This window comes from Periplaneta americana, chromosome 2 (assembly GCF_040183065.1).
Source record: "Periplaneta americana isolate PAMFEO1 chromosome 2, P.americana_PAMFEO1_priV1, whole genome shotgun sequence".
Classification (NCBI taxonomy): Eukaryota; Metazoa; Arthropoda; class Insecta; order Blattodea; family Blattidae; genus Periplaneta; species Periplaneta americana.
In genome coordinates this window covers 41,010,697-41,029,850 of record NC_091118.1, presented here as the reverse complement: position 1 = coordinate 41,029,850, position 19,154 = coordinate 41,010,697, and the positions used below count along the sequence as shown (strand labels likewise).

The window sequence follows — 19,154 nt, the reverse complement described above, 5'->3', positions numbered from 1 at the left end:
TGTCTGAATTCCATACTTCTAGTTAGTATTGTGCTCGAAGGAAGGTAGTATTCCTCGTTTATAATTTGACATAAACTTCTCTGCCTCATTTTTCCACCTTCTAAAGATTTATTTTTTTATCTCGTTTCTTAAAAGTTATACCAGTATTTCATTCTGAAACCTGATTTTAGATATCTCGTCATTAACCTTTCCTAAAAGACAGTGAAATCTTTTTTGGTTACAGTTTACCTAACTACTGTAATCTATATTGATGTGTGTATTTTTTATTGTTTACATTCTCTCATTATAGCAAGTATGAGAAAAGTACTGGATACTGGATCTATAATGAGTTGCAAATAAAAATAAGAGCTCAAAATGCGAGCAAGAACGAATCTAAAATTGTTTGAATTTATATTTTTGTAGGCTTTTACTTCCTTGTTAATTATTTTTCCCACTTCTTGGTTTTCATTTTATAGTAAATCTAAAATTGTTTGAATTTATATTTTTGTAGGCTTTTACTTTCTTGTTAATTATTTTTCCTTCTTGGTTTTCATTTTATAGTATGTTTTGTTTCTTTGTCGTCTCAACAGCAGTTTAATTAGTAGACAATTTCCCCACAAAAAAAAAAAAAAAAATAGGCTTCAATTCCAAACAGGACTCTTGTGACTGGCAAAGTGCTTCTGAGGCATATTTTGTGCAAGTACTTTAGTTTTATCTGTCATCCCATTTTACCATTGCTACATCATTGATATAGCATCAGTCGACCTAGTTGGCGAGTTGGTATAGCGCTGGCCTTCTATGCCCAAGGTTGCGGGTTCGATCCTGGCCAGGTTGATGGCATTTAAGTGTGCTTATGTCAGTAGATTTACTGGCATGTAAAAGAACTTCTGCGGGACAAAATTCCGGCACATCCGGTGACGCTGATATAACCTCTACAGTTGCGAGCGTCGTTAAATAAAACATAACTTTAACTTTGATATAGCATCATCTCTGAATAGCTAGTAGTTAAATGAAGATTTATCATTAACAATTACAATTTCGTGTCTTAATGAATGTCCATAACAAAATTAATGAACTTTACTAACATTTAACTTTCTGTCCACACCAAGACCAAGATGAAGTTTTCATTCATAATTACACACTTTTAACACTTGTATATAAATGATATGGTTAAACTTGTTAAATTGACAACTTTCACAGCTTTACTGTATTTTTTTAAATTATGTTTTATTTAGCGATGCAACTGCCAAGGTTATATCAGGGTCGCCAGTGTGCTGGAATTTTGTCCTGCAGGAGTTCTTTTACATGCCAGTAAAGCCAGTAAATCTACTGACATGAGCCACCCTCACATCACCCATAACAGTAAAAATTTATTCTTCAAACTGATACCATCCCCCTCAAGTTCAATTCATTGACAAGCAGCTGTCTAAGTCCATGAGCAGTGTCCAGTATTTTCTTGTCATTCAAAACTTTGAAGGCCAGGGAGAAAGTCAATAAAGGGTCAAAAACCTTCAAACAGAATTTAAAAATCCAAGCTACCCTACAGATTAAGCATGGTTAGATAATATTCCCACGACTAATCTAGAGTCAACTGCACATTTATCTTTTAATTAACTGGAATATTTAGTGGGTCTAGCTGTGAGATTTCCACAAAATCAACACTGCCAATAATTGAATCACTTTGTAGTTGTTCCATTTTACAATATAATGATAAAATAAATATGCGATAATGATTTCCTTGTTTTTTTAGCTCGCATACACCTGTAGTGCCAAGGCTGAACCTTGCTGGACTAGATAATAGCAATAAATGAACAATATAAATAATATGTTACCTTGTTATCATATACAGTTGTGTGTGCAAGAGTGCATTTGTGTGCATATGCATAATATGTACTTATGAGCAAATTACAACTGTTTTATAGCAGGTGTATTGTTCATGCTCATCCCCCAATATGGAGAGCTGCACCTGTGGGTTAGCAAGTTCATAAAACTTAGCCTGAAGAACTTTACTGTGTCTACTGACCATTCCCTACATCCGCCACCTGTGAAATACTTCTCTAAGCCATGACAGGCCAGTACAAGGCATGTACAGTTGCAGAAATTGATGTGATAAGTTAATTAAATATTTCATTCACATGTATTAACGAAAATATTTTACATTATACATCTTGATTACACAGCTTTTAACACTATATCACTTCGGAAAATGTATTATTAGTCTTTCACTTGTTAAATTTTAATTACCTTGTTTACATGTTTCGGCCTGTTATTGGCCTTCTTCAGAACTGGTTGCTGGTCTTGGTGCCACAGGAAACAAAACAAAAGGCGCCAAGACCAGCAACCAGTTAAGAAGAGGCCGAAACATGTAAACAAAGTAATTAAAATTTAACACATGAAAGACTAATAATACATTTTCCGAAAATATTTTGTTCACGAACAAGACAGAAAATTTAATAAACACGTGATCTTCTTAGTATATAAAAAAATGTTAATGAAGATGAATTATTAGCAAACTAAATGAAAAATTTCCTTTGTGAACACACCATTACACTACAAAATGAGTGATAGCACTGATAACACTACACTGACCAGGGTAAATGAATTAAAAGACTTTGTACTGGATAAAACTCTCTGCTTTGTGCTTATTTTGAGTTTATCATTCCATATCTTGATCTGCCTCGTTTGTCATATAAGGGATTCAGGGTATAAGTGATATATCTCCACTTTTTTTATTAATGAAATTGCATGTGTGTATTGAAGTGAAGAATACCAAAATTTCAATGCAATAAGTAAACTACCACCTTCATAAGAATGTTATATCTAGGGTAATTTGCGTTTTTGTAGGTTAACGAAGATTTTAGTCTTTTTATGTTAAAATAACAATTTTATGATCATAGTTACAGGTTTTAATAATATTATACTTGTGGTAGAAAAAGTAATTTTGATTAATTTATGATATTGCTAAACTCGTAAACCATATACCATAGAATCCCTCTTAACCAATAGCAAAAGGACCAGGCAGTTCTGGATACGAGATTTTGCAGGATAATTGAATAAATATTTAAGAACAATACCTGTTCGTATTTTATGATGCCAAGTGTTGAAACTGCAGACATATGAAACTTATTTTTCAGTCACTTGATCATAACTAAATAACATGAAAAGAATTTTATTATATTAGTGACATTGTCTACAAAACTATATCATAATTTAAAGAACATAAAAATTAGGAAAAGAAAACTGCAATCACATGAACACTATGTCGATTTCCTTTATTAAAACACACCACACCATAAATAATACACTAATTTTAGATTCGAATATTAACTGAATATGGAAGTTCGTGCGAACTTCATAGTTAAAGGTTTTAATAATATTATAGTAGAAAAAGTAACTTTTATGAAAATTATTGCTAAATTCTTAAAACATATACAGTAGAATCCCTGTTAACTGGAAGCAAAGGGACTAGGCTAGTTCCAGACACGATATTTTGCCAGATAATTGAATAATATTTAAGAAAAATATCCGTTAGTTTTTTATGACAGCAACAGTTGAAACTACAGCCATGTGAAGCTTATTTTTTCAATCACTTGATTTTAACTAAGTAACACGAAAACTGTGTCATTATGTGAACATGTATTGCAATGTTGCCGTCTGTTTGCTTTTATTTGTAAGAATATCTCAAAGTGATCGCAATGTTATTAGATTTTTATGTTTAGCTTCCCTCCTTAATTCATCTCTGAAAAGGATTCCATTTAATCCCCTTCCACTCAGTATACGAGTATTTACAGAACTGTTAAAGATTCATCTCATTTAAAGAAACATTCAATTCCAATACTATAAAAATAATAATAATAATAATAATAATAATAATAATATAAATTTAATCAGGATCTTTTAATGATGTGCATTTACACAACAGTTGAGGTAAACGTAATTGGGCTATTCTGAGATGCAGATTACAAAAACGTTTAGTCATCATGTTATGGGTGTTAAGTTTTAAAATAAATTTTCTTCATTCTTGTAAACACTTTCAACACTTATATAATCACTGATTAACTGTTAAGTTATCTATTTAAATTAATAAATAATGAATTCACTATGTTAACATTTTAAATAATGATGCTGTTGTACCTGATTGACTAGTTTCAATGTCATTTTCAGCAGATGATGTTGAAACATCAAAACTAGTCAATCAGGTACAATAACGTTATTATTTAAAATATTAATACAGTAAAGTCGTAATTTATTGAATTAAATAGCTTCAGAGATAATAATAATCAGTAAATAAACTCTAGAAGTTAGAAATATAAAATATAAAATTAATATAAGAAATTTTAGGTATAGGATTAAGAAATAACTTTTATGATGTTCGTGACTATTTGGAAAGTGACTTAATGTAATAATTTTATTCTGACATCCTATTGCATGTAAAGGATAAACGTTGGTAATACTGTGATACGAGTAATATTGTGATAGTTCTTTTTGAGAATTTATTACAATTTTACTGAGCGAGAGAAAGATCGGTTTTTTGCGTCAACGTATTAAGGGAATGTTCGTGAACAAGTTGCTGCACAAAACCGGTCCTTCTCTCGCTCAGTAAAATTGTAATACATTCTCAAAAAGAACTATCACAATATGTCTCGTATCACAGTATTACCAACCTTTACCCTATGCTTAATGATGTAAATAAATAAACTAAACTATGAAAAGTGGAGTTAGGTTACTTATGCTCTGAATTCTTTTGTATGTTTTCTCAAATCTCTTACTCTTAGCCTTTGAACATTGAAAGTAGCACTGTTTGTAGACATGGTATTTTAAACATTAACCTTACTGTCTGATTGTACATTTCTTTAGATAGTATTAAACTTTGCTTATCAGTTAAAGTGCAATTGATTCATCAGCTTATACTCTTGAGTGTATTTGTAGTATTTAATATCTGAACATATGGTACTGATGATGATGATGATGATGATGATGATGATGATGATGATGATGGAATAATTTCAAGGGAACAATTGTTCCGGGGCCGGATATCGATCCTGGGACCTCTGGTTGAACGTACCAGCGCTCTGCCAACTGAGCTACCCAGGAACTCCACCCGACACCGTCTCAATTTTTTCCCTTTATATCCACACAACTCACGTGGGCTGACGAAACGCCAGAGACCCACATCGAGTGCACACAATCCCGGGTAGCTCAGTTGGCAGAGCGCTGGTACGTTCAACCAGAGGTCCGGGATCGATACCCGGCCCCGGAACAATTTTTCCCTTGAAATTATTCAAATCTGCTTTACAGGGAGCTTTACCTGAAAGACTAGATTTGCATGATGATGGAATGTAGCATAAACCAGTTTCCTATCATGCATCCTGGATATCGACTCTGTTGGTAAATTGGTTTACACAACTGACTTCATGTGGGTGAATGACAAACGGTCAAGTATCCGCCATTAGAAAAAAAATTTGAACTGTAGGATATTAGTTACCTTATTTTCCAGTATTCACTCATATGTGTTTACTTGTATTTACATTGCATTAAGAACCCTGTCCCTGAATGGGAGTCTATGATGAAAATTCTGAGTTATTTTACTGTTAAAATGTCCCCACAGACTCTATTACATCATATCAGCTTATGATGCTCGATTCAGAAAAATATAGAAAGATTCATAACATTGTTACAAAGGTTTTGAAAGTTGTTTCGTGTTATAATTTTCAGAAAATAACAGAATTGGATTAACAGTATTAGATATCAATGCTAAATAGTAGACACTGTTGAACCCATTCGGGCTGAAAGGCTATGCACTAATTGAATCCATCTATATATCGATTCTGTCAACCAGTGTGGAAATTATATTTAGGCTGTAATATTTGACTGCTGTAAATTACAGGTGTAAATAGGTCATGTAAAAGATTGTTGGTAAATCTGTTATTTGCATATCCAATTAAACAGGTGTTTGTTTATCATCACATTTTGACTATTTCAGGTGATAACACAAACGTTCCAGATTATGCAAGACAGATAAGAATGCCTTAACAGTGTTAAATCTCTTAATCTGGAGATAACAGGTTCTGCCAGTCTGTAAGTCACATCAGTTATTTAACTTTAAATGCTACTTGAAGGTTGGGAGTCTTACTGAAAGACAGTAAGTTGTTTAAACATGCATTGTATATAATTACTAGCTTCACAGGATGTATGTAGTTTTTAATTGATTTTATATATTATTGACAGAGACAGTAGATTTTTGCAATCACGATAAATGTGAAATGTGCCCAAATGCTCTCAAAATAAGTAATTTCATGTTTAAAAGCATGTATATTGTGACTTTTAAAACCGCGATAAAATGTGAAAATTAGTAAAAATGCGAAATGTATGTGATTCTGCGAAATTAGAGCGAAATATACATTTTATGAGACTGTTTGTGTTTTTGTAAAAATAAAAAAGGGATTTATCCAAAGGTTCTTACATTTTTCGAATAGTTTGGTAACCCCTTTATGTTAGCTTTTACAGTTCAAATAGCACAAGAATGCGACATCCTATGAAACTTCTTTAGATCCAGTGTTCACCGACAAACAAATTGTATGTGGTAGTGGGTGATTGTGTTTGAGTATCAAGATGGATTAGGATAAAATTACCATTAAGCAAGGAGTGGGCGATTATAAAAATGAGCATTTTTTTGTTAGTGATTCTAATATTTGATGTGCAAATTGTGTAATAAGAGGTTGGCTTGGGAGGAAAAATATATTAGAGAAACATATAATTGTCACATAATGATGTTAAAGATTAAAGAAGAATCATTTTGAAATCTGTTTCATGTAACTTTGAATGAAATAAAACAATTTATCTTGAATACCGATTAAATGCATCTCGGAATTAGCAAACCCATATCTTTTGGCATGTTTCTAATGTTCAAAGTTCCACTGTAATTTTATAATACTTTTATTTTTTTTCATTAATTTTATCTGGAAAAATGTAGAAAATGCTCCTGGTAACACATTGATAACATCGAATTCCTATTACCAAACTTTCTATAAAAGAAAAATGTTTAATTAAAAAATGCTACAAAATGCTAAATTCTAACATTACGAGTAAAAGCGCTATAAAATGCTAAATTTGATTTTTAAAATGTTAAATTTTTTATTTTAAGCTTCTAAAATCTACCAACTCAAATTGTATTTCTTAGTTTACATTGTTTCAAATGGTAGTTGAGAACAGTGGTTCAGATTTTGTTGCCATGTTTATAAATTCGTTAATCTTAAAAAAAAAAAAATAATAAATAAATAAATAATAAATTAGTGAAATGCTGAGACCATAAGACTTTTTTCATTTGTTGTCTAATGTGACAGTAAAAGTCGGTGATGTTATTAACACTTACCGGTATTTAAAGTGTTGATACCTTTACAGTTTAGTATGTGCTCCAAGTTCATTACAATAATTACCATACAAACTGTTGCTTTTGAGATATTTTAAGATAATACTAATATAATTATGATTTGTTTAGGAAAAAATGGAAGAAGAATCTACACTGTCAATATTGGATCTGCTTCAGAACACAGCTTTCTTTGCCTGCCCTATAGTTGCATATGTCTTGCTGTTCAAAGGAAGACAGAAATTTAAAAGCCAACAGGGCCCATATAGCACTCCAGGTATGACTGTGATTCGAATATCTGTGGCTTGGTTCTAAAAGGGCCAATGTCAATTTTTTGCACTTTTGAGTTATATACACTTTCGAGCTTATCTTGGTCTGTTCTTCCATTTACTAAAAGGGCCAATGTCTGCTGCAGTTAATGTGGAAGGTACAGAGTATTCACAAGCCAATGTCATAAGTTCACTGTACAAAATAAGCAAACTTCAAACCCATTTATCTCAAAACTAACATCTTTGACATTGGTTGTATGTTTCATTTATTTTGACTTACTGTTCACATTTTATCATGCTTTTTCCTTTCTTTCCATATGTTATATATTATGTCTCATTTCTACTGACTTGTTGTTTACATTGTATTATGATTATCTCCTTCAGTCTTTTTTTTTGCGCTGTATTTTGTAAATTTGTAGTGTTTTTCGTATCGTAGTTTTACTCCTGGTTGAGTGTTAGAGAAGGCCATATGACCTTAACTCTGCCAGGTTAAATAAACCATTATTATTATTATTATTATTATTATTATTATTATTATTATTATTATTGTTATTGTTATTATAAATTTTAATGTAAAATTTAAAGTTATTTCAATGTTTTCTACGTTAATGCATGATAATTACTCCAATACTATTAATACTTACTTGAAAGAAAGTATGTTACAGTACCTGAAAACGTCTCTTATGTTGTATTATTATTGCAGACTGGAATTTCTTCTTGAAGAAATTGTGGGCACGCTGGCAGCTGTGGAGACAGAAACCTAGCCGAAGACCTGCTGCAGCATCTGTCACTGCCTTCATGCCAAGTGTGGAGGATGAAGAGTTCGAGGCACCCAAGACTCTTCTCAAGGGCAAGGATGTAAGTTATTTATCGCATAGAGAACTCTAAAATGGAAGTTGTGTAAGAATTATAGCTTTCAAGAGATCGTATTTTCCTGATAAAAAATTCTTTCTATTATCACTTCTTATCCTCCTCTGCCTCCTGTATATTCCCCTTCCTCTACACCCCTTTGCCTTCTCCTTTTCATGATCTTTCTCATAGTTTTGCCCCTCCTTTCAACTTTTTCTGCGTCTTCTTCCTCCATGTTTTGTTCCTCCACGTCTTCTATCTACATCTTCCTCCTAGTTCTTTGCCTCCTATTTCTCTTCATATTCGTTCTACATCACTTCTACATCTTTTTCAACTGCCCTTTCACTTTCTCTCTTCCACTTTCTTTCTCCAGCCTCTATCTCCTCCTCATCTTTCTCTTTTTCATTCTATTCGCGTTATACTTTCTTTTTCATCTTTTTTCTTTTTGTCCCCTTCTTTTTCCTTCCCTCCTCCAGGGGGCGGATGGTAAGTTTGAAAGTTGAGGAGGCCAAGACCTGACTGATGAAAGGTTGTATTTTATGTATTAAAAATATAGGACCTGTCATGTGCCTCATTATTATTACATAGTTGTACAGCATATTCACTCGATGATCCTCTTCCTTTGCAAACCGATCAATTAGGTCACAATATACTGAAGAACTACTATTAGAAGAAACTGGAGACAAATCTGCATTTATTTCTAAACTATCAATATTTAACCATCATCATCATTATCATCATCTTCCTAACAGGTAATAGTCCTATAAGGATTGTTCCAGTCTACAAAAGTTTTCCTGCCATCTCTTCACAGGGCGACCCAGTGATCTTTTCCCTGTTGATCTGTACTTCAAGATCGCTCGAGGAATTCTTGTTCTAGGCATATGCTTAACATGATGAAGCCAGTTGTCTTGATATTGATGAATATACTGCAGTACAGGTTCCATTCCCAGTTCTTGTAGGATGTCTTCATTTCTTTTATGATCCCATTTAGTGTATCCTGCTGTTCGGCGCATAAACTTCATTTCACTGGCAGTAATTCTGTTGTCATCGCTTTTTCGTAAGGTCCAAGCTTCGGTGCCATAACAAAGGACAAGTCTCACTAAGGTCTTATACAGACGAGTGAGGATATGTTTCTGGACTAAAGAAGGTTTCATTATACGGTTGACGATGCCTGCAGATTTATTGAATTTAAACATTTTTTGTGAGATATCTAGATGAGGTAGAAAGGAAAGCTTGAAATTAAGATAATTGAATCCATCAACCCTTTCTAAAATGTTACCATTTATACAAATTTTGCTTCGTACAGGTTCTTTGCTGCAGAATGCCATTATTTTTGTCCTTTTTCTGTGGATATTTCCATTCAATATTTATCATTATTAATTTTAAACTATAGACTGATTGTTGTAAATCATCTTCTGAAGTGGCTAGCAAAACCAAATCATCAGCAGAAGTCAGTATGTCCAGACAAAAATTTCGATTTATAGTTATATGATCATGTCTTAAGTTTCTAAATTTCCGTACTATTGCATTCATATAAATATTGAATAAGAGAGGTGAGAGAGGACATCCTTGGTAAAAAATTTCCAACTGATGAGACATTTTCTTATCAATTTTGACAGAAATGAAAGTTTCTTTGTATAGATTAAAAATATTTTCAATTATTTGTTGTGGAATATTATCACATACTAGTATTTCTATAAGTTTGTTGCGGTTTACATGATCAAAAGTTTTCTTGAGATCAATAAATGCAATATGTGTTCCTATATTAATATTATTATTATCAATATTTAATACACTGTATAAATAAATATATCTTGTAACACAAAATAAAAAATAACAGGAACACCCGCAGACAAGAAAAAAATTTGCCAACATAAAACAAAACTTTTATACAGGAAAAGAAAACTATACATGACGCGATTTTCTAAAGCCAAGAAGAAAGAAAGAAAGAGAGAGAGAACTTGCCAATAAAGCCGAACATAGCCGAAAGCAGCCGAGACTAGTGCTACACTTGTCAGTGGTGAGTAGAATTTCTCTAAATTAGCCTCCTCTTGCGGGTTTTAGTCATGACCGCTAACCAGCTATCTTATTGGTTGAACTGTTGCTGTTATGGTTACTGGGGAGGTGAGTCATATAGTTGTCTCTACTGTCTCACTCTCACATTGGCACCACAGGCTGCGCATGTCGATTGTACAGGTTACAGCGCTATCTATTTTCTTTCAGTACGAATTATTTGTAATGTCTATAGCGAGCGGGCATCACCAACTGGATGTGGTCGACTTGAAGTAACTTACATCTTAGTCGTAAAATTAATATGAAAGGAAAAATGTCCGTCATTTGCTATAACGTGTTTAAGATCTTACTTCAGCAGGAATTAATACTGTCATATTGTATTCTGGCAAAATTAAGGGAGGCATGACCTCCCCTGAAAATCCGTCACTGCCCTCATTTTCTTCTTCATCTCCTTTGTTTTCATCCTCCTCGTCTTCACAATTCTCGTTCTCTGCCTCTGGCTTTCCTTGGGGGTCTAGTGGTTACTGTGCTAACCATTGGATCGATTACTAGTGGATTCAAACCGGCTGAGGACGATATATTTCGAAGGCTAATAAAATTCTCAATATTTCTACCTCTGTGAGGGAAGTAAAGCTGGGAGGTTTGTGACTTAGATTAATAGCATGTAGAAGAACCTGTCCAGGCCACAAATTCCACTTGGGACTGACCAGGATTTGAAATCGTGTGTCCATCTTGCAAAACCAAATGGCCTACTCATATGCTCTGTTTTGGATTTACCGTATATACGCGACTTCGGGCCATCAAATAATCCACGCACCATAATTTTAGCAGAGGGGAAAAAAAATGGCTGTAATTTGTGTTTCAAATAATGCGCACACCACAGTTTTTCTTTGCTAAATTCTGGAAAAAATATGCACGGAGTATTTGCGTATATATGGTAAGGCCATTTCGTCTCCTTTGTCCATTTTATCTATTATTGTCCAGTATTTTTTGTTACAGTATAAGTAACAATTTTTATACTGTTTAAGGTTCCTTTCTTCGTGCAGGTAGACAGTTTGACGATATCTGGGACAGATCACAAGGGCAATGCAATTCATTTGAGGGTTATCAGAAAGCTGCATAATATAAACGAAGTCTGGCTTCATGTTCATCTAGAAGATGGGTCCATATACCAACTTCCAGGTAACAGTAACATTTTGTGTAATCCATCATTGCTATTATCATTGTAATCTACTTAGCTGTCATTACTGTCAACATCATTGTAATCATAATCGTCATATTTGTCATCATTACTAACACCAGCATCATCATCAGTACCGGTACCATCATGGCTATCGACATCATTGTTATCACAATCATTGTAACTGCTATTACCGTCACAACCATCTTCTTCACCGTCACACCAGCACCACCATGACTATCACCACCACCACCACAAAAGTACCTTCACCATCACCACCACATATCATTATCGAGATAGTTGTCATCATTGTTACAAACTTTTTCTTCTTTTTCTCTTGTACTGTCTGTTTTGCTTGATGAGTGCCATGATCTTCATTCACTACAGTTTGTAGTTCTGCATATACAGGATGATTCATGAAGTATGGTCTGCACTTTAGGAACCAGTTCTATAGGTAATTTTGAGCAAAAAAATGTCATATGTACATGAATCCAATTATCATTAATTTTTTTATTTATAGACCATTTGAAAGCACATGAAATAAAATTACTATAAAAATTGTATTAGGAGTGATACAAAAGTAGTTTTAGTTTGGTTAAAACACAGGAGTTTTTATAATTTCTTTACGAACAAAAAATAATCTGATTACCACTTAGCAATGACTGAATAAACAAAATACCATTTAGACAAGGAGCTAAATGTGTGTTGTGTTTTACAGAATTTGAAAGTGTAACATCGATTCGTCATTTTTGCTATGTTCATATGATATATTTTTTTGCTCAAAATGACCTATTAAACTGATTTTTATAAAGTGCTGGTTATACTTCATGACTCACTGTATTCAGGTACTTTGACTACTTTGAAACGGAGATTGGGTTGGATTTTAGTTTTATTCATTTCATAATTTACCGATGATCACTTCATACATCTTGAACATGTATAAGTTTTACTCCAATTTGATACCAAATGTTTAAGAACATATGCTTATAAATGGTTATACATAGTGTGTACAATAAATTTATATATTTAATAATCCCATCATTGAATTTAGGATGTCAGCTGGTGAGCCTAGACTCAGATTACTGTTTTATTCACCATTTATTATAATTTAGTACTTTTTGTGCTTCATATAAACTCTTGTATTTATAATCTCGTTCGTTTTCCTTCCTACTCCTAGGATACCCTGACAGTACATTGCAGACAAATAATCGAACTTGCTGGAGTGGTGGAGGACTCAAGATCCAGGTGTGCGAGCCACTGCGCAAGTGGAGAATTACATTTAACGGCTTATTGAGGTCAGTAAATTCTTAATCTTGTATGCACTAAAGAAAACAACACCCTTTTCTTGGATTACTTTTTTCTTCATTTAAGTTTTTAATACTAAGAAGTGGCCTTATGGGATTTGGACGTAACTACCTGTTCATAGTTTTTTATTCTTTTCTTGGTCGTTTCAAGTCCTCCTCTCTTCCCTCCCATGCTCATTATAATGCAGAGTTATTTAGTATATGAAATACTTTGTTGGAAACAAGATTTTAAAAATTCAAAAACACCATTTCGTTAACATGATTGGAGTTTTATTTATGTAGAAAGCAGTAATCTCACTAGAGGTTTTGATTTTTCTAGAGAAAATCAAAACTCGAGTGGGATTTAATTGACTATTACACGATTAGAAGAAAGTATATAAAGATCAGAAGAAATAAAGTACTCTAATACAATAAAAATAGATATTAATTGACTTACTAAAATTCTATTTTACTAATGTTAGCTTCACCAAAACATTTGAACGGAACTGCCATTTTCAATTGACTATGCGGTAAACAAATGACGATCGCAAAGCGGTTTTTTTTTTTTTACTACTGTAAAGAATTTGCAGTTTGAAATGTTGGCAAACAAAGAAACAAATGGTAGGAAGGTGATAAAAACAGAAGAAAATATATAAAGATTAGAAGAAATAAATTATTGTAATACAATAAAATAGATATTAATTGACTTACTAAAATTCTATTTCACTAATGTTAGCTTCACCAAAATGTTTGAACAGAGCCGCCATTTTCAGTCGACTATCTATGAGAAACAAATGATGATCGAAAAGCATGTTTTATAGTACCGTACAGAATTTGCAGTTTAAAATGTTGGCAAACGAAACAAATGCTAGGGAAGTGATAAAAACAAGTAAATGCTAGGGAAGTGTTAAAAATAAATGCTAGGGAAGTGATAAAATTGTAGGATAAACAGCCATGATTGTTTGAAACACGTCAAAAGTAGTGTGACATAGTAAAAGTGTAATAGTCAATTAAAAATTTGACATCAGCGAAATATACGTCGATCACCTCAGGGGTCCTAAAATGCAATAAAAATGTTCGAAAAATATGACGAAAAATATAATTAAATAATGGATTTTATATTCATCTTGAATATAATCTTAACCATTCTTTTTTATTTTGTTTTATTTTATTTTTTACTGAAAAAAATATAGTTGATGATGTAGAATCTTTAATGACCCCTTGATTATGCGTAATATGCTGTCACATAACTAAGTGAGAGAACCTGTAAATCTTTTAACTATGACCTTGTTAATTTTGAAACTCCTCCATGCTACCAAATAGTAAACCAGTGACTGTCGATCTATCTAGTGATAGGTTATATTGTTGTGAAAGGAGACAGGGCTAGTAAATTTATTTCTTCTCCCTGTCAACTTCTGTTTCTTGATTTAAATCTCTCTCAAAACAAATTTTTTCTCACTCTTGTTTGTTGCAATGGTATCAACTTTCCTAAAATACTCATCTGAAGACTCACAATGCACCTCTTTATAGACTTTCCATCCCGAGAATAATAAGGGAGATGCTAAAGAACATCTCTTTCTGTGATGTTTACAATTAAACAATCATGATTTCAGTACAATTCAAATGTAACATGATATTCATTTGATCAGTGATAGCTCCTCTTTAATTGTATTCTTTATACACACATTCAAAAAAAGATCTTGCATTAGTTTTCAGTATTCTCGTGTTTCTCTACAGTTCTTATTAAATGTTTTGGTAAACCCTTTTCATAATTTCCCACAAAAGCGCTCTACAGTATCTTGTTGAATGCTATTTGAAATCAGTGATTATAAAGAATGTTGATAAATAAAATGTTATTCATTTCTCCATTAATTTAGACAGCATCAAATTACAATCAGAACACTGGTGCAAATAAGATATTATTTATTCCACATAAGAGTTTGGAGATTTATGCCATAATAGTTCTTAGAGTCTACTTTAGTCCCTTTTTTATAATCTTTCCAATTGTTATATATAAACTTCGATTTTGTTAACGTGAAATTAATAGTAGTAGTAGTAGTAGTAGTAGTAGCAGTAGTAGTAGTAGTAATAATAATAATAATAAATTTGAAACTTATGTAAATGCATTGAGAGTTACGTCTTTTCTTGTGTTCTGATGTATTCATTTCATTCAACAGGCATGTAATGTGTCATAAGACTGGGGAAGAAGAACATGACAGCAGAATTCAACACGTGCGCTTCAATTTCATGTAAGAGTAAGATCAATGCAGAGATGATGTATGATTAGAACACTCTAGTTTCATGCTGGTAAATTTTATTGTAGTGAACTTTTGGTTTGTTTTATTTATTACTAAGTTCTTGCCTAAAACTTGTGTGTTTGTGTTCGTGTTCGTATACTATAACAAATGAATGAATCAATCAATAAATCTATTGATCGATCGATCTCAGTATTGAGATTTCTCTTGACGTCATTATAAATGGATATAACAAACCATCTTGCTTCTTGATTTTGTTACTTATTCTTGTTAAACTGGATCATATTTGCACATGAAACCAAAATTTGATTTCTGGGAAGTGGCAAATTTTTATCATATTTTTCACACTTGCAGTAGTGGATGTTATCAAATACAGTAACATATGGTGTGGCAATTTTATAACTTGTAACAGTAAAATAGATATTTTTGTCATTTCTCTGTGTGAATGCTAGTTTATCTGCTTTTTTCTGATTACTATTTCAAACCATATTTCACTTTTATTTCTATTATTATTAGCAGTAAGTAGAGTGACAGTTCCCTTCCCCCCCTCACTGTGCCAAAAATGTAAAATTGGGCCTGCTGTTGAAAGAGAGCCCACATTTCAGTTTTCAACCTTCTCAATTTTAGCGGGAAATCTCGATTTTTATGTTTGTTTCCTATTTTTCTATATTCAGCCATTCTTTGTAATTGAAGCTTTTAGTATTTTTGAGTGAATGTGTTGAAAGTTGGAGCTTAGAATTAATTTTATTATAAATTTGTTGGTTTACATATAAGCTGCATTTAGAGAGATCTGTTTAATTCGTTTGCTGCAATTCAGAGGTCATCTTCTTTTAACAGTGTCTGAATTTTATGTATTTGAATTAATGGAATTCATTTACGGACTTTTTTTTTCTTTCCATTTTTTGATAATTTGATTGATGACAATATTAAGGGCACAGGCTATGAACACATACAAAAATTATGACAAAACATACACTGACACTTTTGACAAATCTACCACAATACTTGTGATAGCCATACATAAATTTTATCACTGAATATCGAAAGAAAGCTGAATTGAATGACATACAGTTCACTTAATTCAGAGTATTCATCTGTTCTAAATCATTTGTTTAATTGTTGCAACAAATCGAAAATACACTGAAACATATTTTAACATAGGTACAAATTCCTGGTAAACTAATGATCTCATTGGTCTTACATTTTTATCAGATCTTACATGTACATACAAATATAAGAAACTCACTTTTTACTTAATTTGAGAAAGATCTGTCGGTTTTGTGATATTTTGAAACATTAGAGTTTAGTTTGGAAAAAATAATTTCACAACTTGTACTCGAATAAAATTATGAAACTAACTTAATTTTCAAGTTGTAAAAATAAAAACTGAGTTTCACTATCACAAGGCAATATATAAGATCTGGTAACAATTTTGGACCAATGGCATCATTACTTTGCCAAGAAAATGTACCTTGTGATCTTACGTTTAGGTATATTTTCGATTTGTTGCAACAATTAAACAAATTGTAAAGGACAAATTAATAATCTAAATTAATGAATTATAAGCCATCCAATTCAGCATTCTTTCAAAATACAGTGGTAAAATTTATGTATGGCTAGTATAAATCTTGTGGTAGATATTGTTAAAAGTGTAACTGCATGTTTTGCCATAATTTTTGTATGAGTTCGTGACCCTCTGCCCTTAAATAAAATATATGACAGAATGCAGCCTTGTTTCACTCCTTTTTTTTGTTGTATATGATTCAGATAATTATCCATCAAAATCTTTTTTTCCTGTTGTTTGAATCATTACTGTATATGAAAGTCTTATAGTTTTGTGGAGTTTTGGACAAATGTTTTCTTTTCTGAAAGAACATGAAATTTAATTTTGAAATATCTGTATAAGTTTTTTAAAAATGATAAATTTAGAATGGTAGCAGGACTTGTAACATCCAGTATGCGTTTGTCAATCACAGAAATGAAAGACTAGGAGAAAAAGAGGAATAATATTTGAATATAATTAGTAAATTTTAAATGTTTTTGCTATCTTGTAAATTAAATATAACACACTGGAGTTTAACTTTAAAATAACGAATGTAAGAATAACAAATATGCAATGTTTACAACATGAGTTATATATACAAAGTAAAAATTGGAAGCACACAATAGAGATATGTTTAAATGAATATTTGTTACATGTTCCAGATGGACAGCCTGCAGTGACGTCATTGATATGCAGAGAGACTGGAGTGCAGCCCTATTGTGCGATGCTTTAGCTCGTGAACGCTGGAGAAATGGTCGATGGATGAAAATGAAGTATGGAGATGCCAATGGATATGAAACTCATATGAGTGTCAAGCATTATTTTGAAAAATCGTATCTCGAAGGCTAGGCCTTCTCTGGATGTAGAAATTTATAGAATTTCTTATTTTAAATGGAACTTAAAGGAGAAAAATCGTTGTGAAAATCCATTATCACTTGGTGAGCCTTCCTTGTGAGTTCAGAGTCTCTTCTCTTTGATAATCTAGGACATAAGCAGATATTATTCCTCTGTTACACAGGAAGCAGCTGGGAGAGGGCTATGATCAATGGGGTACTCTCCATGGCACATGGACACAGGTGAGTGATGGCACTGCTACGAAGGAGTTGTATCTGCGAGGTATCAGGCAGAGACGATATGGGGCTGACGAGGCGGTGTGGCAACACAGGGCTGTCAGTTACGTCGGAGTGACTACAGATGGCAGCATGTTCAGTGTGGAGGCACGATGCTGCAAACGGCCAGGCCTGACACAGTGAGTACAGAATGTATCCCAATCAATTATAGAGTGAGGTTATTTTGTTACTGTTCTGCAACCAACAGTTATCCTACAGCGAGAAATTGAATAAAATTGTATCTATTATGACAGTACATTAAGTTATTTAACAGTCTTTAGCAGGGATGTAGTGGAGGTGGAGCAGAGCGGAGCGATGCTCTGGCACTGTTTTCGAAGATGGAGCAGAGCTCCGGCACTGATTTGGAATTTTAAAATCTGTTTTGACATCACAATACTTTCCCAGTTAACGATATAACGTCAGAATATTTAGTGATTATATTTTCTGTGCTTCCTTTAAAAAATCGGAACAAGTTCGGAAGTAGAGGTCACGAGACCACTATAAGTGACAGTACATCCACCAAACTAAACTTTAGTGCGTCTGTGCGAAATGATCACATTCCTAATTCACTTTCGTTTCATATTGTATTTCGTTAGTTTTCGCGTCTTTGTACATACAGGAGATTGTCTGTGGTGTTACTTACCGAAATGTGTTGTGTTTGTTTACCAGTTATTTTACGGAGTGAATTTTAAACAGTTAATTTACTGCCTATAACGTGACTAAAAGACTGCTTGAAACTTCTGTTTTTATCTATTGCCCTTCAGTAAATATGGAACAAAATAAACATAGACAAAAAACATTAACTTCTTTCTTTTCTCGTGTCATTGCTGTTACTAGTGGAGTTACAAAAGCTTCCTCTCCTGATATTGTTGATATCTCAAACCTATCGCTTCTATTTGATGAACCTAGTAATTCAATCAGAGATACTACAACCCTGGTCTTTAGCACCACAAAACTTATGATTGAGATGCAACATTTGGATTACTACACAGCACTGGTACTGGTACATACGTTATTTTTCTAAAAATGCTCATTGTTATGCCCTCAACTGATGCCATGTTTTGTTCTTCCAGTGCAGTGTTTGGGCATGTCTACAAGCCGGATGGATGTCATTCTTCAATAGATTCATGTGACATCTCTCTACCAAACTTAGGGAATCACCCAAAATGGATACCACAGAACACTATGCTAAGGTTTTCAGGTATTACACAATATTACAATACAAGGGAAAATAATAAGTTCATAAAGGAACTTTCCAAAATCGCTAGCCTAAATGCACCTTGAAAATTAGTAGTTAATACTCTGGTA

The 19,154-nt window shown here is 32.9% G+C and overlaps 1 protein-coding gene across 2 annotated transcripts in view; it reads left to right on the top strand.

The window, feature by feature from the left end:
* Position 1: 1 nt before the first annotated feature.
* Positions 2 to 19,154, top strand: part of LOC138692885 (rifampicin phosphotransferase-like) — a 61,896-nt gene continuing 42,743 nt past the window's right edge. The window contains exons 1-10 of one of the 2 annotated variants that reach the window (XM_069816201.1): positions 2 to 44; positions 5,963 to 6,057; positions 7,478 to 7,622; positions 8,318 to 8,472; positions 11,523 to 11,658; positions 12,834 to 12,951; positions 15,117 to 15,188; positions 17,400 to 17,510; positions 17,756 to 17,986; positions 18,920 to 19,047. In XM_069816201.1, the coding sequence (XP_069672302.1) occupies positions 7,484 to 7,622; positions 8,318 to 8,472; positions 11,523 to 11,658; positions 12,834 to 12,951; positions 15,117 to 15,188; positions 17,400 to 17,510; positions 17,756 to 17,986; positions 18,920 to 19,047 (1,090 nt within the window). In that variant the 5' untranslated portion in view covers positions 2 to 44; positions 5,963 to 6,057; positions 7,478 to 7,483. Of the gene's footprint in view, positions 45 to 5,962; positions 6,122 to 7,477; positions 7,623 to 8,317; positions 8,473 to 11,522; positions 11,659 to 12,833; positions 12,952 to 15,116; positions 15,189 to 17,399; positions 17,511 to 17,755; positions 17,987 to 18,919; positions 19,048 to 19,154 lie in introns of those variants that run through there. The other variant, XM_069816210.1, reaches the window with a different exon arrangement.